The sequence below is a fragment of the Emys orbicularis genome, chromosome 10, assembly GCF_028017835.1.
Source record: "Emys orbicularis isolate rEmyOrb1 chromosome 10, rEmyOrb1.hap1, whole genome shotgun sequence".
Lineage (NCBI taxonomy): Eukaryota > Metazoa > Chordata > Testudines > Emydidae > Emys > Emys orbicularis.
In genome coordinates, this window is record NC_088692.1 from 6,329,213 (window position 1) to 6,353,000 (window position 23,788).

A 23,788-nucleotide genomic window follows, 5' to 3' on the forward strand; every position below is an offset into this window, starting at 1 on the left:
AGAGGCAAACTATGATATTTATCAATACATTTTAGAAAAGGGAGTGAAGATTTCTGATAGTAGAAGGGTTTTTCATCTAGCAGACAGAGGCATAACAAGGTTGAGTGGCTGCAAACTGAAACTCAATAAATTCAGGCTAGAAATAAGATACATTTTTAATAGTTAAGGCCGTTAACCATTGGAACAACTTACCAAGGGGATGTGGTGGATTCTCCATCACTTGAAGCCTTTAAATCAAGAGTGAACATCTTTCTAAAAAAAATATGCTCTAGCTCAACCACAAGATATGGGCTTGATGCAAGTATTACTGGGTTAAACTCTCTGGCCTGTGTTATACAGGTGGTCAGATGGGATGATCCTAATGGTCTTCTCTAGCCTTAAAATCTATGAACAGCTGTATATTTAGATGTTCTCCTTGTGCAGTCATTTATACCAGTGCAAAGTGCAATCAGGTCAGAATGGGAGTGTGTTATATTCACCAGAGATGTTTAAATGGTTCCCAAGGTGTAATGTATCAGATAATCAAGTCCTTGGTGCACTGTTCCCTGAGGTCAAGAGCAATGGATAGTAAAGTTTATGGTCTGGAGGCCATTGTGGCTTAGGGATTGTCTACACACCAACTTTAACTTTTAATTCCAACCTTGTGTCATTTCAGGGCACATCCGTGCATGGGCATTGATTTTTCCCAAATGAGTGTTTTGTTTTGATTTAGGAATATCAAACTATAATATACATTTATTCTGAAACAAGAAATAGGTTAGTTCTTTGGTGCGAGTTTCTACGAAGACCAGCCCAGAGTAATACAAACCTGGGGAATAAGGTCAGAAGAGTCTGGCTGAAGCTGTTCCCTATATAAAAGGTATGGAAGGAACATGGTTTTTCTACACATAAGTTGCACTGCTGTAACTAAAGTGGTGCAACTTTGTGTGTGGACAGAGTACATCAGTGTAAACTTGGCTTACATGTGCAACCTGAACTGAGGCAAGTCCGGTTTAAACCAAAGTATATGTGCCGTGTGCCTTCTGGCTGGCCTGGCCAGGATTGTACCGGGGACCTCCAGAGCTAAAAACATGAGCTTGCTACAATTTGAGGGGCCGTAGCAACTCTTCTTCTCCGTGCATCAGCACACAAGCAGACTTTGAACACACACTTGTGAGTGCATTACGTGTGCACAAAGTTACACCAGTTTAACGGAACTGAACCTTTAGTTAAACTGGTGCAGCTTTGCGTGTAGATCAGCCCAAAGGAGGAGTCACTTCCGATCCCAACAGCAGTGACTTCTAAGTAGATTACCGTGCAGGAATCATCTGATCAGCTTACCATAGAGGCCTTGTCTTCCCTAGGAAAAATGGTGTGTGCTTATCTTGTGTTAGCTAATGTGTAACTAACACAAGGTAAAATCCTACTTTGTAGTTTTCACATGTTAGCAGGTTAAGATGAACCCCAAACTCCCCCATAGTTTTTGACTTGACCTGCTAACCCATAACAAAGCTACAAACTGTTTTCTCTTCAATGGGATTTGACCTAGTGTTAGTTACCACACATGAGCTAACACACCATTTTTCCTAGCGAAAACTTACCTAGAAAGCAGTTGCTGTGCTGTCCTTTGAAAGTCTCCAGAGCTCTAAGCCTACAGAGTTGTAGCAGTGACGTCTTCACAGCTTTTGCTCTTCCCCTTTTGAGGACTTTACTCAGGGCTGGCCCACAACATTTTGGCACCTGAGGCAGGGAGCTCAAATGATGCCCCCATGCCCCCTTGCTTGGGCCAAAACTTTGAAAGGTCTCCATTCTGCCTTCTTCCTGTTCTACTCCTCTCATGGTACTGCTCTGCTACCTACCCCAATAAAGGAGAACTAACAACTTAAAATGCCTTGTTCAAAAATTTTAAGTAACACTTAACTTTCAAACGCCTGAACAGCAAATGTAACTTTTCTTGTCTGCATAGTAAACACTGGCATTTTTATCTGTTTGAATAATCAAAGTGGTGCTTTCTGTGCCTTCTTGATTGCAAAGATTTGAACTGCTTCCTGAAGGACCACAGTCTGGGCCAGCTCATGCTCTATTGAGATGGTTGCAAGGCCGACCAGCCTCTCCTGTGTCATTGGGGAGCGTAGATGTGTTTTTATTAACTTCAGCTTGGAGAAGCTGCGTTCTCCACTGGCAAGTGTTACAGGAAGTGTTAGAAGTATGCGCAGAGCAACAAAAGCATTTGGAAAGAGGGTGGTCATCTGATTTGTGCACATATATTCCAGAACAGCCTTTGGAGTTGATCCTGCTTAAATGTATCTTGAAAGGGCCTCAGTTCGCCTCATGGTAAGGCCAGCCCTGAACTGCCATGTTTTGCTCCCCTTCACTGTGTGTAGCATGTTGGCATATATATTACACGGTTATGCAATGTGTGGTAAATAACACGTATGTATTGCCGAAGGGGGGAGATTGTTGCAGTGAGACCTGCAATGAAGACGAGCATGACATGCCGTTGTTTTTAGCCGCTGCTTTGTAGTTTGGTGAATTACGTAAGAGAAGGTTAAATTGGAGAGTAGTAAGAAGAGAGGGAGAAGCACAGAGAGAGAGAAGGAAGAGTAGGGAAAAGGTAAGGCTGGCGGGGTGAAGGACTGACCCAAATATTCATTGATAGGTGAACTTTGTTGCAAAGTTTGTACTTTCCTTTCTCACATGATCTGGTCCTTCCACTTTCTGATATGCAGGAATGTCCTGATCGTACGGTCTTAATTCCCATCATCAGTGCTCTTCAGCTTCTGCCACCAGTTATTTCTTCCTTTTAATTATGTTAATTACTAATAATTACCTGTTGGCATTTGTAATTGGTGTGATTTTCTTTTCTAAATTTCCCTCTATTCTTCTATTCCCTTAGCATTCTAAGAAGCCCCGCTCCCAAGGAAGATAGGCCGATGCGCATATTTTCTTTGCTTTCAAATGCTGTCCCAGTGGCACATCTTGAGTTATGTTGCTGCTGCTATCTATTGCTCTAAAATGCATCCAGAAAGGTTTAGATAAGTCCCAGGCATCCACTATTTTAAAAATGCATTGGTACCCGCCTGGAATTAATGAGTCAAAATAGGAGCAGCCTCCGTGACTTTTAATATTCCTGATTGGTGCTGCCGGTTTGTCTCCTGGGGCTGGGAATCACCCCCCAACCTCAAAGCGTAGATGTGCCCCAAGTCTCTTGGCTACGTCTACTGCACACCACTGGCGGCAGCGTATAGGGTATGTGCAGCTACATGCCACAGTGAAAAGCCAGCTGCATCCACGCTGCGGCGTGTAGCTACATGTGCCAGCGAAAGGCTGTGGCAGGGGGGAGGCAGAGGGAAAGGGGGGAGGCTGCAGGAACCTTTCCCCACTGCTTCCTTCCTGCTGGAGCCTTTCCCTGTGGCAGGGAAAGCCTCTAGCAGCAGGGAGGCAGCAAGACACTACACTGCTAAAAATGCAGTGTAAACGTGGGAGACGCTGCTTGGGGACGTAGAGTGCCATGTAGGGTATATACCCACAGGGTTCAGGTGTGTCTTTACTCACCTAGCCAGAGCCTCACTGTCTCAACTGTTATATAAACCCATGCTAGGGGGGCGTGCAGCGTACGTAGTCTGCACGCAGCCGTCAGGAGCGTGCCGGGTAGACGTACCATGGAAAGTCAGTGGGATGTAGGCTCCCAAGACCTAGTTACCAAGAGGTGTTCATGGTTAGGGTGCTGAATCTCTTGGAGGATCTAGGTCCCAGTGCCTAAAGCCATTTTTTGAAAATGAGCCTCAAGCTCCTAAATCAGTCAGGTCAGACTTTGCAACATGGAGAACAAGGAGCAATGGTCTCAAGTTGCAGTGGGGGAGGTTTAGGTTGGATATTAGGAAAAACTTTTTCACTAGGAGGGTGGTGAAGCACTGGAATGGGTTCCCTAGGGAGGTGGTGGAATCTCCTTCCTTAGAGGTTTTTAAGGTCAGGCTTGGCAAAGCCCTGGCTGGGATGATTTAGTTGGGGTTGGTCCTGATTTGAGCAGGGGGTTGGACTAGATGACCTCCTGAGGTCCCTTGCAAACCTGATATTCTATGATTCTATGAAGCCTAAACGCCGTTAAAAATCTGGGCCCAAGGAACTCCAGCAAGGAGACTCAAGACCATGCTGATAATAAATTCACAAACGACATAATAAGGATTATGGCTGCATCCATGTGTATGCGAGGATAATAATTCCTTATGTAATCCTACAAATTATTCATGTTTTGATTCCCTTCATTTGTTCTGTAATAGGCTAATTCATGTATGTATTTGTTACGAAGGCACGTTCAATGGCGAATTATGTGATCTAATTATCTTACTACAAAATAAATGAAAGGAGATGCAACCTAAATTAACTGTGAGGTTTGGCATGATATTAAGATCCCTTTATTGCACATGAATTTCAGTAGCAACAATAAGAGTTGTAATTATGGGTATTGTCGTACTACAAATGATGAATTACCCACCTAAGCAAAGTCTAATGTAATCTGAATTACAGATCCTGTTTCACAGGACATCAAAACACTGCCACCATCTACACCAGAAATTACAGTACTGCAGGGCCTAAGCTAAATAAAAGCCTGCTGTGTCAAGGGGGCCGGAGTGTTGCTATGAGATACTGTGCAGGGAGAGGAGAGGTGATTCAGGCTGCTTTGTTTGTATCATTTCATTTTCCATCTCAAGCTATGAAGGGCAGGGTCCACAATGGATCCTTCTGACAGAAGGTATACTCTGGGCAAAATTATACAGGCAGTTTTTGGGGTGACCGTGACATCAGTTCTAGGTAGGAACTGATGAAGGAATGTAGGGACAATCTGTTTCAATATGTCCTTGAATCTCTGATGAAACTGGAAAGGGTAAATTTTTCAAGCATCATTGTAGGGATTTAGTTCAACACAGAAAGGGAGTGTTGTGTCTAAGCAGTTAAGGAAGGGCACTGGGAGGCCACTCTCTCACTGTTGTTTGTGACTTTCTCTATGCCCTCTTACGTGATATGTTCCACCCCAGAGGTGGCTGCATTTCAGTCCTGGGAGAAGTTTACATGCCATTTAAGGGCTTTTAGGGTTGGAAGGCCCTATGGAAATTAGTCAGGCTGCCAGATTGGGGTGCAGACCTTAAACTTCGGGAGGGTTTTGGTTTCAGGCCCATCTCAAACACAAGGGCATATTGCTTTTCATGCGCCATTTCTCCAAGAAGAAGAGTTAATCAAGTCGGATAAGCAGTGCGTATCTGGTCCTTCGTCAGAAGGCTCCAGTGAGGGAATTCTCTGTGGAGGCTGTTATGTACACTGCTGCTGTCACTGAAAAAACCCGGTAGTGTGCAAGAGAGGCTTGGCAAGCAAGCAGCATGACAAGAATGCCCAAGAAAGGAAATGCAGAATCACCTTCTCAGAGAAAAATGCCTGAAATACTGAGTAGTTTTAAAGGAGCGGTCAGTGACCACGAGAGTTCTATGTGTTATCTTGATCACCCGCCTAGGCAGTGGAGAACTTCTGGCTGCCGCTGGTCCTACTGCACCCAGCAGTATGTTACAGCAAGGAAGGTGAACGTGATAAACGCACCCAATAAATATCGCCCTGCTCAGGAAAACACGTTATAAGAGGGAGCTGATTTGGAGGGGGGAATGTGACGCCAGCTGCACCTCATTCATTCCTGTGTGGAGGAGAGTTCTCTGAATGAAATACACAGGCGGGAGGAAGTAGATTTTCAATGGAAAGGGCATTTGTGCAAAGGAAGAATGTACTCCTGCCATTTAGTCCTCCTGTTGCGCCTTTCATCTGAAGACCTCCGAGCACCCTGCAAATGTGAAGTGGGTCACCAAATGCCCCTTTAAGGCAGATATTGTTATCCCCCTGTTGCACATGGGGAAACTGAGGCATGACATGGTTGAATGACGTGAGTCTCAAAGATACGAAGCACCTGCTGCTCCCGTAGGATTCACAGCTCAAAAATCAGCTCATAAATAACCTGCCCAGGACCCACAGCAAGTCAGTGGCAAAGCAAGGAATAGAACCCGGAAGTCCTGCCTCCCAACTCCCTGCTCTGACTACTAAGGCAACATTCTCTGAGTCCATTGTAAAAGAGGCCACCTTCCCTTAGTGCACCCTAATAAACCCCTGTCAGGACGGAGGGGAGTTAACTGCAGGGGTTAAATAAGGCCATTTACACTGCCCAATCCTGTTTCGCTTGAAGCGAATGGGAGTTTTGGCACTGACTGGAGTCAGAGCAGCGTCAGGCCCATATAGTGGGAGGCTTTTTGCTCCTTTTCAGCTGGCTGATGATGTTTTCCTCTGCTACATAGCTGCTGGTGCCTTCTCCTGCATTTCTCACTGAGCAATTAGCTGCGTCAGGCACAGTCCCAGCATGCTGGCATAGTGCCCAAGCAAGTGTGACAGCAAAAGGCAGCCAAAGCTTCTTTCCAGAGCCAGAAAGTTATATGTGGAATTCTACCTTCTGAATTCCCTCTCTGTTTGCAAGTGGAGAAGTTACCTGTGTCCTCTGGCTTGTCTGGAAAGCAGCTGGGACATTTTGTGAGCTATTAAAATGTAAAGAATTATTAATTCTTTATATCACTTCCAATAAATTCTGATGGGAAGCCCAAGAGGCACAGTTCAGCTCTGGAATGCAAACACCTCTGGATCTGACTGGGTTTGGATCCAGGATATTTGGGACAGTGTGTTAAATGGGTCAGCCAAGAAAATTCGGAGTCAGATCTGGGTTCAGATTTCAGACACCTCCCGAAGCTGGGGGCAGAAGGGTTCACTTGCTCCATCATTGCAAAAGTTTTTGTGTAGTGTACAGCTGGGCGAATAATGGATTTTCAGCCTGTTGGCAACATTGAAAAGTCAAAAAAAAAAAAAGCGTGTGTTGGGTCAGAACAAAATAAAAAATGTTCACATTTTTCAGTAAATCAAAAAGTTGGGAAAAAATCAGTTTGGGGTGAACAAAATGGTTCATTTCCACAAAATTGAATTGTTCTGATTTCAACCAATTTTAAATGGTTCTGAATTTTTAAAATAACATTAAAGGAAAGTTTGGAATGAAAAGTCATTTCAAACCAAAAAATCAAAACATTTAGTTTCAAAAATGTTGTAGCAAAATGTTTACGGTGTTGGATTTTTTTTTGGGGGGGGGGGGGAACAAATGATTTCATGAAACCAACTTAAATTTTCAATTTTGATTTCTGCATTTTTTGCCAAAACTTTTTGACCAAAAACTTTCACCCAGTTCTAATGTAGTGTTCCCACTTGATTTGAGTGTCCCTGCTGCCCACATCAAAGGGAAACCAACATGGGTTATACACACGCTGGCTTAAAAAGTTCCTTGAGAAACTTTTCTCTTGCTTGGGGATCCTTCCAGTTACGCTGGAGTGTAAGCAACATAGACTCATAGAAATGGAAGGCTGGAAGGGACCTCAAGAGGTCATCTCGTTCATCACCCCTCTCCCCCCATGCTGAGGCAGGATTCAGTATACCTAGGCTATCCCTGACAGATGTTTGTCTAACTTCTTAAACACGTCCATCATCATCCCATCCCGTTCAAAGCAAAACCTGCAGCAAGTCTGATGCACGCTTCTAGAGCCATTCTCAAGAAGATCCAAAAGTCCCTCATGCTAGTCCGTGTTAATGATTTTCAGCCTAGTTGAGCTCCAGTTGAGGACATGGTGTGCAGAGTTTTGAGCACTGTCCTCCTTGGAAGTAATAAAGGCTGCACTAGAATCTACCAGTAATCAGAGTAATTTTGCAGGCATCCCACTTGTCATGCATTGTGGGGGAGGAGTTAATTCAGAGTTAGGGGAGTATTCTAGCCCATGCGGCATGCACAGTTTTTTCTGTGTGTAGCTGTAGTCAAAGTGAGGATCTTCTGTGGGTTCCATATTGGCTTGGATTCCATTTTTCTTGGTAAGGGAATTGCTCTGTGAACGCTTTGCCTTTCAGCTTTGATACCTTTTCAGACTCGTTTATGGTTCTCAGTTAAATACATTCCCCGTGCATAAAGTACTTTACAAAAACAATGAAGACCAAGGATAATTATCATGGTAAATCAAACCTCATTAATATGTACTGAGATATGATTTGTTGTTATAGCCAGCATTCATCTAAAATTGGTGATACTTGGGAGATAAGGATTTTGCATTATTTAGTGCAGAATGGATAGGCAGTCAGATAACATCCTCCTCACTACAGAAGTATCAGAGGGGTAGCCATGTTAGTCTGGAACTGTAAAAGCAGCAAAGAGTCCTGTGGCACCTTATAGACTAACAGACGTATTGGAGCATGAGCTTTTGTGGGTGAATACCCACTTCGTCGGATGCTGTTGGGATTAGATAATTTCATTCAAAGACATCATTTTCTGCTCCTTGCCACCAAAGTTGATAGGTCCTCAGATTCGCTGACCATGGCTGCTATCAGGTTCAACAGCAAAAGGAGAGTAAGGGCATTCATTTTAAAGGGACAGGATCTGCTATTTTGAAATCAAAATGTACAGGCTAAAATCCTGCCCTTAGTGGTAGAAACCACCTGGAAAGGAGGGAGTGGTGTTGGTTGTCTTCATGCAAAAAAAGGGGGGAAAGTGTGTCCTTAACTTATGTGTCCTTAACTCGGACCATGGTAAATTGACCTGATAACCACTTGTTTATCAGAGAAAGCCGGCAGTGTATGAACCATATTTGCTGGAGCCATGGCTGTATACATCAAACACCAAGGTCTTCGGCAGGCATCAAACTCAGGGCTTTCAACAGTAGAAGCACAAGCCTCTATAGCTTCAATTTAAGGGGTGACTCTGTTCGCTGGCACTGCATAGCAGACTCGGATCCTCACTGGGACCAAGAGTGAGAGGGAAGCTTGATCAAATGTACCCATTGAAGTCAATGGGAGTCTTTCCATAGACTGCAATAGGCTTTGAATCAGGCCCTAAGGCAGCATATTAATTTCTTGCTTTCTTTTTCTCCAGAGTAGTTCCCCAGTTTTGCTTTTAAACTGAGTTCACATTGAAATTAGAAACTCCTTTTCCATGGGGAGCCACTCACTGGAGTAGAATCAAGAAAGAGAAGGTGCGGGGAGGTGCTCATAAGCTTTCAGGAACTTTTGAATATTTAGGTGCAAATTCTGCCCTCTGGGGTAAGCTTGCATTTCTCATTGAGCTCAGTAGGATTGCATGGTTATTGGCCACAGAACCAGGTGGATGATCAGGAAAACAGCTGGGTAAATAAGAGATTTTTGGTTAAATGGTCATTCTGAAAAATCAGTTGTTTCGTGTCAAAGCTGAAAATGAAGTTTTTTAGAAATGTTGTGTTTAAAAAAGTAAAAGTTTTAGGTCAAACAAAACATTCTGTTCCAATTTTGAGCATGTTTTAACATTTCTTATTTTTTAAAATAAAACAAAAGGAAATTTTGAAAAGAAAAGCCATTTTGAATAAAAAAATAGAAACTTTTTGTTTTGGAAAAAGTCAAAATGAAACACTTCAATTTTTTTCTAAAAGTTTGGGGCTTTCTCCCCCTAAATGAATGATTTGCTAAATATTTTGGTGTCACCACATTTGCATTTTTCACTGGAAAAAAAAGTTTTGGTTGAAAAATATCACTCAGCTCTAAGAGGGAGCCTTTCTTTGAACAGGGCTATGGGAAAAAATGACTGATGTTTGAAACTTGCTAGAGAAGCGATCTGTGTTTAGCAAGGGGAGGGAAAAAGTTACAGATGTCCCAAATCACTTCTGAGCACCTCTGGATAGCTAATACGTTTTTAATATTCCCTTTGTGACAACATTGCGCCATTTTACTGTCCTTCCTGAGAGTCCCAGTGATAAGAATTGCTGGGGCCCTGTGCTAGAACAGAGGCTGCTAGACCACTCCTGGGACAGTTTATTTTTTGGTTGGGGGGGGGGGTTTCCACAAGGGGACTGAGTCTCATGGATCTGAGAGTCAAGCTGGGTTTTTTCTATTTTGTGCATTCTTCTGTATTATCGCCAGTCCTAGACCCAACTAAATGTGTTAGAGATCTGGTAAGAGTATTATTGAGCTGTCCAACGATATAATACATGTCTATTTGGGGTAGAATTCCATTGGCAGTGGGAGGGAGAAAGAGAACCCAGCTTAATTTTCAGATCCCACTGTGACTTTGCAATGCTGGATATTGGTGGGGAAAGAATGACGGCATCCTTTTATTTGTAAATGGAGCAAATTTTGTCCAGAGCCATTGAAAGAGAATGAACATGAGGCTCCACAATGCTGATTTTTTTGCAATCACTTTTCAGAGTAAATTGACGCTTTGCAAGCCTCCCAAGTTCTAACGAGAAGGTTAAATATGCTTTGCAAAGTCAGACGAGCCTCAAAGTGCAGGAAGAAATACCTATTCAAAGGATATTACTCAAAGTAATAAAAGCTGTTTTTCTGCCCATAGAGATTACTTAACAGCGTGTGTCATGAGGAAATAATTAAAATTATGAAATGAACTTGAAAAATTTAGTTTGTGATTTGATTAGCTGCCAAGCACTCTGCATCGGAAAAGTAATACTCCATTATTCACTGGTCAGAGCTTGTTAGCCAAATCAATATGCCCATGAAAGGGCAAAATACATAGAAAAAGGGCCTTCAAAAATGCATGCTAAAGGCCTTGTAAATTTACTGAGAGCATTGTGGTAATTAATTAGCTCCCACAGTTTATGATATCATCGGAACTCGTCTTGACAAGGTTCATAAAATCCTCCTAGTGGGGCCAGCGAAATTGAGAGATAAGCAGTGTGAAAAACAGAGCAGATCACAGAGTCTCTGTCCAATCAGCATAATGGATGTTGATCCAGATAGTCTCCATCTTACGCAAAAAGAACCCTTGAGTAGATAGGCTGAGTGGAAATGTGTATATTTGAATATATATGTAAATGTTGACTGATATATCAATTAAGATGATCCTGACATGCAAGGATCTCAAAACGTTTTGCAACCGTTTAGGATTCAATCCTGCATTAGACCCTGATTCAGAAAGGCAACGGTATGCTTAAGTGCTTTGCTGAATCAGGTCCTAAACTTTTGAAATGAACAAGCAAGGGACTTGACTAAGGTGTCAGAGCTGGAAATAGAACCCAGGAGCGCAGGCTTCTAGTTCCTTGATCTAACTATTAGGCAACATTTTCCTCCCACACATCGTAAGAACAGCTCTACAAGTCAAGCTAGCTCAAGTGATTACAAAAGCAGAGTTTCCCGGTGTTTAAGGTCTAGTGTCAGGGATGAGGCCAGAATTTAGTAGGCCGGGCATGTAGTACTTAGCTTGTATGCTTCCCTTCACAAGGTAGTTTTTGCCAACTTCTCCATTGATTAGCAGGACTTCAAGGTTCATTTCTATCTGCAGCAGTCCGTCTGGCACTCACCGTTAGTGCTTTATAATATACAGAGAAGACTTAAGTGTTTCAAAAGTAACATTGACTTTCCTAATTAAAGGAGTTTATGGGGTTTGGGTTTTTTTCCCCTCTTTCAAAAAGTGACACTAAAGAGAAGAAAAACCTGACCTCGAGCTGGGCTGTGGCCAAGTCTCTGCATACACTTTGGCAGAGCTTGGAGACAATGCTTTTATGGTGAAAACTTGTAGACGCGCAGTAAGAAATAATTCCGGAAAGAGAGTTAAAGTGGTCTGGGGACTGACAGACAAAAACTAGGTAAACTGTCTCCCATTGAACAGCGAGGATGCCTGAGTTAATAGCTACTGGCTTTAATCTACATCTCTGCCTTATGACTTTAGATCTAAAATCTTAGGCTGATTCTGATTGACTCGAACAGAAGGCCTGATTCTGCTCCCAATTACACTGCTATAAATCAATGGCATTAGGACAGTGTAAATATAACAGGAGATTCAGTCCCAGGATAACTGAGATTTCGTCTTCACTACAAAGTTTTGCCGGCCTAGCTATGTCAGGAAGGGGTGTGAAAAACTCATAACCCCTAGCAAAAACCCTAGTGTAGACACAAAGAATCCTTTTGCCAGTATATCTTACGTTGTTCAAGGAGGTGATTTAACTGCACCACCAACTCCTCCTTTTGTCGGTATAACCTGCCTCTCCACTAGAGGCTTTGCCGGCATAGTTTATATCAGTATGCCTATGCCAGCAGATCATTTGTAGTGTAGACGAGCCCTAAGGGAGGGCTTGTGTACGCATTGCGTTAGTCTGCACCAGAAGGATACACATTTTAATCCGCACTAGCATATTGTGCGCTAAGTGGCCCATATGACCCCTGGTGGCACCCACGAAACGTTTCCCTACTGCACGGTAACACAGGTCTGTTTGAAACTGGGCTACATTCGTGCATACTAGGGAGCTTTTAGTGCATGCCAGCAGGATCCACATGGGCCAGTTATTGTGTGACACGCTAGTGTGGACTAAAATGTATACCCCACTGGTGCGCACTAAAGCACTGTGTAATCAGGCCCAGAGAGACTTTGTTGTTGTGATTCTCTTCTCTCGCCCATTGCGCACCAGTATAATGCCATTGAGTAACTCCTGATATAGGGCCTGATGCAAAGCTAAATGAAGTCAAAGCATGTCTTTCCATTAGCTCCAGTGAGCTTTGGGCCAAGACCGTGCACTGATGTGAGCAGAGAATCAGGCCCTAGCATGTCAATTGCTGGGACAAGATGCAGGGTTTTAGCACCCACTTCTGTTGGGGTTGGGTGGTTTAATCCACCCCTCACCAAGCTGAAAACATACAGATGAGAGTTAAGGGAGTGGTGAAAGCAGGCAGGGATAACCCAGTGTCTGTCCTATAGGACCTTCATCTGCCTTCCATGACAGCCCCATTTTCTGCCCAGGTCTTCATAAACCAAATCCCTTCCTGATGCTAAGGGGGCAGCTTTTCTTTCCCTCTCCATCTCCAGCATGTTATTGCAATTGGCAGTGCCCTAGCTTGTCAATCATCTTAATTGAATCTTTCAGCTATTTCCCTCCAGCTGCCGTTTTTGGTTTGCCGCGTATCTTGCACAAATCTTTTTCATCAGAGCAGAATTAGGAAACGTGTTTCTTGCTGCCTTATCTCTGTTGATAAATAATTGCATGTTGCATCTATGGGAGGCTTTGAACTGGTACATTTTGGAGGGGCTGTTTAATACGTCTGTCTGTGAACGATTCTGATTTGAACTGAATTTAATTATTGAGCATGAATTGACATGATTGCAAAGCACAGGGAAAGGTGCTTTGGGTCCTTGGAAGATATTTAAAAGGGGCTTGGAGGAACAAATGGGGCTAGTGTCAACTGGATTAATCGCACTGGAGACTGGAAGTGGGAGGGGAGTAATTTCCATTTAATAGAGTAGGTGATATTACATTCAGGCAGGGCCGGCTCTAGGCACCAGCAAAACAAGCTGGTGCTTGGGGCGGCACATTTTTAGGGGCGGCATGGCCGGCGCCAGAATGCCGCCCCTAAAAATGTGCCCCGGCCACCCTAGCTCACCTCCGCTGCCGCTCGCGCGCCGCTACTCGCCCTCCCTCCCAGGCTCTCAAGCCTGGGAGGGAGGGGGAGCAGCGGCGCGCGAATCAGCTGTTTCGCGTGCCACGGACGCTCGGGGTCTCCCCTCCCTCCCAGGCTCTCAAACCTGGGAGGGAGGGGGAGATCCCGAGCGGCCGCGGCGCGCAAAACAGCCGTTTCGCGCGCCACTGCCACTCGGAGTCTCCCCCTCCCAGGCTCTCAAACCTGGGAGGGAGGGGGAGACTCCGAGTGGCAGCGGCGCGCAAAAAACAGCCGTTTCGCGCACCGCTGCTCCCCCTCCCTCCCAGGCTTGAGAGCCTGGGCGGGAGGGGGAGACTCCAAGGGGCCGTGGCGCGGGTGCCGCTTCTCCCCCTCCCTCCCTCCTAGGCTTGAGAGCCTGGGGGGAGGAGGCAGGGCTGGGGATTTGGGGAAGGGGCGGAGTTGAGGCGGGGCCGGGGGTGGGGTAATTAAAAAACGGGAGGGGCGGCCAAAATTGTTTTTGCTTTGGGCGGCAAAAATCCTTGAGCCGGCCCTGCATTCAGGGTGCCGGAAGGGGGAGTCACAAGCAATACAGTGCTGAAAAAAATATCAGATTTTTACAGGCAATATAGAGTATTCTTGACCTAATCGCCAACTGTTTTTGGTCTGGGGACATAAATAAGGGATCAAATTCTGTTTTCCAATGGGCACCGTCAATCCAGAGCAATCCCATGAAAGTGAATAGAGTTACTCTGGATTTATAGCAGTGTACTCTGGAATTTCACTACGGGCAGCTGAGTTTGTTCCTAAGAATCAACCTGTGTAGTTCATTTTATCTAAACCAGTGATGGACAAAAGCCTTGGGGCCTGATTCTCCCTATAAAGGGGCATTAAAACAGGTGAAAAATCTATTTCAACTCACTTCGAGCTTTTACACTGCCAGTGTCGCCTAAGGGGGCCTTAATGTAAATGAGAGGCTCTAAAAGTATAGAGGCTTCTTTCAGCTCAGACAAGCATCCATGTGGTGGACTTTGCCCTACCTATATGATTAGAAAAAGTAGCTGGACATCTTGTGAGGATCAACCTTGCTGTTGAGATTTCCAGTGGTTCCTGGTTCCAGCCACCTTCGAAATCCCTCAGGAATAAACTTTCCAAGGGTATTTCTGCATTTGACATTGTGTGTGCATTGTAAGAATGAATCCACCAGGAGCCAGTCACACCTATCGGTCTGCATCACTTTGTTTTGCAAACGACTCAGCAATGCGAGTCCTAATGACCTGTTGAATATTCTGGGAGCTGGGTGAGTGTTTTCGGCCCCTTGCAGCAGAAATCTGGTGTGTCGATTGACAGCAATTGGAAATGATGTGTAATGCACGAGAAAAAAAAACCCTCTATTAATGTAAAGATTCAGTTCTCCCTCCACGCACACTCCCGAGTTCCTGAAGCTGTTTCTCAGCCACTGCACTTCATAGCGCCTCAAGACCACAGAGCGGCCCTCATTGAGATGCCTCTGCCATTTAATCATTTTACTACATTCGATTTGAGGTTTGCCAGCCAAACTCCAATTCAGTGAAGAGGTATATCCAATATGTTTTGGGTCCCTGGGCTCATTTTTCATCACCAAGTGTAAACGGATAGAACACCTGTTACCACAGCTGTTACAGCGCGACTCCAAAAGACTCACTGAAAGAAGGGAGAGAGGGTATAAAATAAAATCTTGAGCACTACAGGGAAGCCCGCCTTCTTGGGTAACTGGCAGCAGTTCGATATACAGTAAAAACTGTGTTCTCTGGCACTTCATCAACGAAAAAACTCTAGAAACCAGCATTTCTGATATCTCCCAATACAAATCTTCAATAAGGTTGCCAGGTGTCCAGTTTTCGACTGGAACACCTGGTCGCAAAGGGACCCTAGTGGTTCCAGTCAGCACTGCTGACTGGGCCGTTAAAAGTCCGGTTGGCGCAGGGCCAGCAGGCTCCCTGCTTGGCTCCTTATGGTTCTCCGGAAGTGGCAACATGTCTACTGCTCCTAGGCAGAGAAACAGCCCCGCCCCGAGTGCTGGCTCCGCAGCTCCCATTGGCCAGGAGCCGTGGCCAATGGGAGCTGTGGAGGTGGTGCCTCCAGGCGGAGGCAGCGTGTAGAGGCGCCTGACCACACCTGTGCCTAGGAGCTTAGGGACATGTCACTGCTTGTGGGAGCTGCCCGAGGTGAGTGCCGACCGGATCCAGCACCCCAAAACCCCTCCCGTGCCCTAACCCCTGCCCTGAGCCCCCTCCCGGACCCAAACTCCCTCCCAGAGCCCACGCCCCGCACCCCCCTCCCGCACCCCAGCCCTAAGCCCCCTCCCGCACTCAACTTCCCTCCCTCCATTGGTAAATATAACACTTAGTTAACCAGAATTTTTGACTAACCAGAACCCCTCATGCCCCCAACATGCCGGATAACAAAGCTTTTACTGTACTACCATGCTGCCTGCCAACTTGATCTCCTTGGATTCCCTGTGAAACCACACAAGTAATTAGTGCTGGAGACAATCCTCTCCCTGGCATGGCACATGCCTGCCAGGGACTCGGATGAAAGAAATTTTGTTCTGTGCAAACGTTTCGACCACATTCAACACAAGGCAGAAAACAGCAGATTCAGAGCCTGAGCCTGCTGTCATGTCAGTTTTACACCATTGAATCGGATAGAGGTATTCTTGACTTCCAGTGACTGAAGCGAGAGGAGAATCAGGTGCGTGTAGTTTTCTGTCTCTTTAAACGATCTCCCCTTCAGCACATGTGTAAACCAAGGGCGAGAGATGTGATGGGGCAAGATGATCAAAACTTTCTATTCCACCAGGTTTGGGGTGATCCTGGGAACAGTGTTGTGAGAACACTGACAGTCATGCTGTTGCATAGAAAATCAAACAACAAGGACCCATGTTTATTTCAGCTCCAGTAGAAAAACAAAGGAGGAAAGGAGCTACATACCAATGGGTATGTCTACATTGCAATGTAATCTTAGGGTTAGTGGAACTCGAGTGAGCGGACTCTGGGTTAGAGAACCCAGGGCTTGAGCATCTACGTTGATTGTCAGACCTAGGTTAAGAATTTTCTAACCCAGGCCTGAACCCGGGGCCCCAGCGTCCACACTACAGTACGCAGACCTGAATCCAACCAACTATCCCAGATTTCCTTGCGCCCTCCCAAAATGTGGCCACTCTAGCCCTTTGTTCGTGGTGCAGCATGGGAAAACTTGACTGTCCACCAAACGTAACTGTCCAGAAGACAAAGAAAGTTGGCCCATAGGATTGTGGGATACTTTTGACAGGCTCCCAAAACACAAGTCCAGTGGGGCTGCGTCTACACTGCAAAGCAATAGGGTTTGAACCCCATAGCCTGGCTTGACTCAGGCTCAGAACCTTCATCCCTTTGGGGTGCTGAGACCCTGGGTCCAAGCCCTGGGTTAGCGCGATTTGTGTGTGGACAGAAGGAAGGTTAGGCTTGAGCTTGAGTTTGAACCCTGGGCTTACATTGCAGTGTAGACAGACCCTATATTCCTTGCACATGCAGTTCTCCCACTTTAAGGCTACTTATGCAATACCAACTAAAGTGGAAGAAGTCAGACTGACTCTCTCTCAATGGCTGTAACCAGAACTTTGCATAGAGTCCTTTTATAATCTACCTGCCGATATGCCTATACGCGTATTAGGCCTGATTCTGATCTCATTCACACCAGTGTCAATCAAGAGTAACTGTATGGCTATCGAGGATCTCAGTTACCCCGTTTCAAATGTGGTGTAAATCTGGAGGAATGTCATCAAAGTCAATGGCGCCAGTCCAAGTATGTGCTGGTGTGTAACCGAGGCCAGAATTTGGCCCTGTGCCTAGTTTACTGCCAGGAAATTCATAATCAGGTGTATTGGTTGTGCAAAGAAGGCAGGATCAGACCTAGCACAGGGTGTGAAATGTTGCAAAATGAATGTTAGGCTTCATTTTAATTAAATAAATAGCTTGGATGATGCAGCGGCTGTTACTTTGCTCTGAACACTGGCTGTTAGTGTTAATTAAATCCTCAGCTCCTTTCCTAAGCAACAGGAGATTGAAAACACAAGGATGTAAGTGATTCACAATTTAATTTAAGTAACTTTCTTTCGTTCCAACAGTTTGCCTCAGCACCAACAATAATACAATTTTAATATTAGGCTTTGGAGTAGATATTACAAAGAACGGAGTTAAAAATATAGAACCTCTTTAAAATCAGGAGCTTCTCACTTTAAGTGTAATGGAACCAACAGACCCAGGTAGATTTCATGTCCCTGTCTGTATCTTTGCAGCAGCTCCTTCTGTAAGTTCTGCTTTGCACTGGCTCTGAACCAGTCCTTCAGCTGTTTCATTGTGTTGTTTTATCAATTTGAATCATGCTCGGTTCCTTTGAAACCTTAGGCCAGTCTCTTGGCCACATGTGTAGCACTTATTACTGTGATGCTAAGCCAGCTAGGAAAGAATTACTGCGAGAACATTGACAGGCTTTGCAAAGTGATAAGTAACAGGCGTCGGCAGAAGTTTGACATTAACTTTGATCCTAATTGTAACTTGTTCTTTTTTCCTCTTCTTTCTCTCCGTGTAGGTTATAACCCTGGAAGGATGGGTTGACATCATGTATTATGTTATGGATGCACATTCTTTTTACAATTTTATATATTTTATATTGCTTATAATAGTAAGTATAACTCACTGGCCATGCGCACTCCCCCGCCCCTCCATGTTAAAGTTGTGTATGGGCCCTTTCCTGGAGAAGAGCCAGGTGCTGTGATGATGACCCTGTCAGCATGTCATTCGGGCCACGAGGACACTCTACAAACCCTGGGTGTCGTCATAAAGGTGGTTTTACTGCTGCGGGTGGGAGATTATGCCACTAAAAGCTTTGTCCTTCTTAGCAACATAAATATGATGTATTGCTGCAGCTTGTCAAACCATATAGGCCCCTCCCCTCCCTCTCTCTCGCTCTCCGAATCTTGATCTTATAACCTTGACTTCTCCTAGCTGTTGTGCCTTGTTGCCAGGACTGCTAACGAGAATAAGCAGCACACGTCTCGCTTTCCACTCCCCAGCCTCCTTGACATTCCAGAAGGCAATTTGTTTATATTAGAAAGGAACTACTTGTGTAGAACCCTAGATGCCGGATTATCCTTTATTAGCAGAAATGTCTCCTGCAAGACATCTCCGCAGCGGCTATAGGTGTAATTTCCAGCACTTATAGAAATACATGCACTTGCTTTGCAGCTACTGTGCTCTAGTGGTTAGTGCATAGGGCTGGGAACAGGAGACCTGGGCTTCTAGTCGGGACTCCCTCGAACATTTCTGCATATTCATAGCCCTTCAGAAAAACCCAGAAAGTGACTAATTGCGGCTGAGGGTGGCACCCTTAGTTCTTCCCAGAGAGCGCCCAGGCTGATGCTAAAGATTGGAGATTATCACTGCATATCAGTAACCCAGTGATTTCTCCAGAGGAGGCATGGAACAATGGCCCAAATTAAATCCATAGATTTACTGCTGAGCCCAGCACACAGGTAACGGCACCTTGAGTCTATCTCTCGACATCAATCACGTTTAAGTCTCGGTGCATTGGTTCTCGTAACAGGAATGCTGGACGTTTCCCTGAGGTTGATCTTTTGCAATGTGCTAACCAGGGAAATGAGAGGGAAAGGCAGGGAGAGAAGGGGCGAAGCCAGAATGACATCATACCCACCGGCATGGCCTTCAGCAAAGCAAAGAGAGTGGGGGGGTCAGTTGTGTCCTGTCCTTTTGGAGAACCTCACAATCCCTTATGAGCTCCACTACCCTTGATTAGCCCTGTCTCCCTCCTCTTAGAAGGGTACTATGTTCCCGTCAGGCAGTGTGACCTGAATAGAAGACAACTAATCCTTCGTTCTTGCCCATGAAATGTAAGGCCCATCCTGGTCCCAGTCACCGGACTGGAGAAGGGTCTTAGGATAGTAGCTAGGATGCAGACTAACTCAGACAGTAAGATGCTTCATTCGGACACACGTACATGGAAAGCCCAGACATCAAGTGGTGCTTTTAGTTACTGATTTCATTTTGGTGAATGGACTGATTTCAGTGCACCCGTGGCAGTGTCTCTGGGCACCTATGAAAACCACGCCCAACGTAGATGAATATGCATATACAGCTCCGAGTGGGGGTAGGACTCACTGGCTGGGGTGGGGCCAGTAAAGATCCCAACTCTACATGTTATGTCACATCCCTTTCCTCAGGCCTTGCTTTATTTCCAGCAACAAACCGCATCAACTCAAACCACACAAGGACTTTCCAGCATCAGCCAGCTGGGAGGAGAGTGGGTGATGTCTACACTGCAGCTGTAAGTGTAATTCCCAGCACAGGTAGATGTATGTGCACTAGCTTTGCACACTAACAATAGCAGTGTAGCCACCGTGGCACAAGCAAAAGGATGGGCTAGACACCTGACTACATACCGAGGGTTTGGGTGGGATTGCACTGGGGCCGCTGCCCTTCCCGCTGCCCGCACCACCGCAGCTACACTGTATTTTTAGTGTGCCACCTCGATCAGAGCTAGCGCAGGTATGTCTCCCCAAGCTGGAAATTACAGCTCCAGTGTAGACATTCCCTTTGTCTCCTTAGCACCAGCTTCCCCTTTCCTTGTATGACCCTGCTCGGATCAGCTATGTGATCGGCAGGCATTTATTAACTGCTGCTACGCTGGAGCACCCTTACTCTTTGTTATGAGGGGCTAAACCTGAAAGGACTCTCCAAATGGGGGTTTGAATCCTGGCTGGTGTCTCAGAAATCAGAGTACATCATGCCTATGGGTAAGTGAGTTAAAAGGAAGAGGGGACATATTGGCAGTTCCAGTACAAGAGAGCGCGTGAAACACAAACTACTGAACTTCCTCTCTGCACATTGGCCAGCTGCTTGCTAGTTAAATGATGTATTTCTCAGCAGTACTTTGGTTAAATTTTGGTTTGTAAGTCCCACTATAACCGATGTCAGTCTTGGGTTTGAGGGGCGGGCGTTTAAAAGTAAAGATCTCCCTTGTTGCCGCTGAAATAGCTTAAAAGAGCGTAAGTGCAAATCTAAAACCTTTAGTGTAATTAATACAGCACTTGGTTCTCCAACAGCAGACCTGAGTATTCGGCATGATGGGCAAATCCTGATCTTAAAATGAGCCCAGCAAATATTGTGACTTCCCTGGGGGCAATTCGGTGTATTTGGTGGGTGCCTCTTGGTAAAATTGCTGATTCCTCTCTTCTTGGCTTCCCCAGGTGGGTTCTTTCTTCATGATTAACTTGTGCCTGGTTGTGATAGCAACACAGTTTTCTGAAACAAAGCAGCGGGAGAACCAGCTGATGAAGGAGCAGCGTGCCCGCTACCTCTCCAATGACAGCACAATCGCTAGCTTCTCGGAGCCGGGCAGCTGCTACGATGAGCTTCTCAAATATATCTGCCACATCTTCAGGAAGGTAAAGCGGCGGACGTTACGTCTGTACAACAACTGGCAGAGCAAGCGCCGGAAAAAGGTCAACCCCAACAGCGCCCCCAACGGGCAAAGCCGCAGAAGCAAAAAACGCATCACCTCCATCCACCACCTCATCCACCACCATCACCACCACCACCACCACTACCACATCAGCAATGGGAGCCCTCGGGGGCTACGTTCCAACCCTGAGATCTGTGACCTGGAGCTGAAGGTCATGAAGTCTGGGAGCCAACTGATGCTTCCATCTCCATCCCCCAACCTGCATAGCCCTCCTCCTCATCTGGATTCAGAGTCTGTCCATAGCATTTACCATGCTGACTGCCACGTCGAAGGACCCCAGGTGAAATGCAAGTCTTCCAATGCCACTGCAAGTATTAAACTGACCGCTGGGCTCACCACCAACCATGGAAATATGAATTATCCAACCATCTTGCCTTCTCCAGCTAGCAAAGCCAGTTCTGCCCCGGTACCCAAAGGGAAGAAAAGTGGCAGCAGCCCTATGGCCATGGTTAATAGCCCAGTGAGTTTGAATGCAGCTCCTTTTGAGAAGCTCCGTCAACTGATGGGAGAACATGGTAAGGAGAAAGGACTTGATGTCCTGCTTGGAATCAGTGGGCAAAGGGCAAATGGTCAGATGGGATTTGTAGGAAAGGGTCTTCAAGGGCTAACTAGAGCCCAATTTCATATCTTCATGGGAGCTCTGACCTTCCTTGTAACTGGGGATGGGTGAACCTCACAGGGGTCGGAGTTCAGGTTCAGGGTAGCCAAGCGCCCAAGAGTTTGCATGCTTGTCTAAAGCCCATCAGAATTAGCCCAATTTCTTGGTTCTGCAAAATGGAGCCTGAAGAGAGAGAACAGGCTTTGTATGGGGCCCTATTGAAACACAGAGGAAAATAAAAATCCTGGGGAGAAAAAGTGAAGCCAGCGCTTAGCTGTGGGCGAAGGGTCAGACTGGTTCTTCGTCGGTCAGAATCAGTTTGACCATTTCTCATGATGAGCCACAGTCCTCACGTAAGCTAGTGGGGAATCCTGGGCGGACTGCAGGGTTTGGGTCAATGAGATTGCATCAGGCTCTAGTGCAGCTGTAAACTTGAAGCCTTTCTCACCTGTCCCTCTCCCCTCTGATTTCCAGAAACTTGTGCCCGCAAAATTGGGTTCAAGGCAGGATGTACTTTGGGCTCCTATTTTATATTTGCTTGTTTGTGTTTTGACATATAAAATGCCCCCTTGCCCGCACTGAGACCTGCGGCAAATAAATGAAAAAATCAGGGATTGTTAATCATGGAGGCTGTATTGGGACAGGGGAGGGAATGGATGAAATCTCCGGAGCAGTGACATGAGGACAAAGCCATTAAAGGTGAGGGGCACTAACTGGAGAGCAGATGAGCGCACACAGGAGATTTCCTGAACAGTGTAAGCGGAGAAGCCAGGAATAAGGCAAGTTCTGGGCTGTACACTTTGTTATGCCCTGCCTTCTGCTGGCTGGCTGGTTTGAAGTATGCAGTGTGAATGCGCAGACAGCGAGCCCTAAGCAAGACTGACCGCCTCTTTCTCACTGCTACGAAACAAACAGCTTGTCGCTTTGCACCCAGAGAACAGTGTTTCCTGGAGTTTCCCTCTTCGCTCCCACCCAAAATGAAAATCCACTGCCTGGAATCTGGTCTCCAGGGTGGGAGTGATGAATGAGGATAGAATGGGCCTGGTGGCTTCATTTATTTCTGATCTCCGATCTTTTGTCCCTGACGTTACAAGCCGAATGCGAAACCCTCAGTCTCGCTCCTTGTCAGCCTCTGATGAACTGATTTATCAAAGTAAACCACTGCCTTTGGAGTAGTTTCTTTTGCTGTTCTGTGCATATCCCCCTGGGCAGCTGGCTTCCAAGGAAAGCTTGGATGTCAGCTGTCTACGCTGCATGAGTTTCGCCCTGTGTGCAGACTGTATTGCACCTCTTTGGGCATGTTTCTCGAGGCTTTGGTTCGCAAGCCCAAAAGGGGACAGGAAAATGAATCTCCATACATGAAAAATAAAGATGGAAAGAGAAGAGACCCCAAACCCTGCTCTTGTTCCACAGGGGATCCCCTGGCAGCAGAACCTGTGGGGTTCTGCTGTGCAGTGGGGAGCAGTATGGTTGCTATATGCTAGTACTCAACAGAGGGATGTGGGAGCAGCAGAGCCACATAAGTCTGGATCCTCTAGTCTTCCCCTGTCTTCCGTTTTTCCCTGCACAGGGGAATGTGCTAGACCTGCAAAGCTACTGCAGGCTCAGAGCTCTTTTAAATCAGGGAAACGACGGCATTAACGTTGAACATGCACATATCTTATGAACTCTTTCAACATATGTATCACTAATTGTACATTGTGTGTGGCCGCATTCAGCAGTGCTGACTCTCACGGTTTTATTGTGAGTTTCATAATATTTGTTGCTTTTCTTAAAACCCCAGCTGCTGGAATCATGGGATTATGAGAGACTTTTAGTTTCCTTTTTTTTAAAAAAAAACTGTGTCTAGCCCTCATCGTGGCAGAGAAAAGATGGAAAACGTGAACTCTAAAGTCTAAAATGACAAAAAGTAAATAAAAAGACCCCACGTTATTGTTTTTAAAATCTCGTGATTTCTAAGGCAGTCTCGTGATTTTTAATGTTTGTGGTTGTCAATACAGTTTATATTCATCCACGCATGTACACACGCAACTATTTAAACTAGTGATGTAGATGTTAAAAGAGTTCTAAGTATGTCTTGTGGGTCAGATTTAAGGTTGTTTGTGAAATATGTTGGGTGACTTTTTCCATGTCAACATTGTCTTTAACTGAATGCACAAATGGGTAAAGCTCATGAAATTATTTATATAAATTACC

The 23,788-nt window shown here is 45.6% G+C and overlaps 1 protein-coding gene across 1 annotated transcript in view; it reads left to right on the forward strand.

Moving 5' to 3' along the window:
• Positions 1-23,788, forward strand: part of CACNA1H (calcium voltage-gated channel subunit alpha1 H) — a 457,818-nt gene that overhangs the window by 297,283 nt on the left and 136,747 nt on the right. The window contains exons 7-8 of the mRNA XM_065412515.1: positions 18,046-18,138; positions 20,720-21,509. Of these exons, the coding sequence (XP_065268587.1) occupies positions 18,046-18,138; positions 20,720-21,509 (883 nt within the window). The remainder of the gene's footprint in view (positions 1-18,045; positions 18,139-20,719; positions 21,510-23,788) is intronic.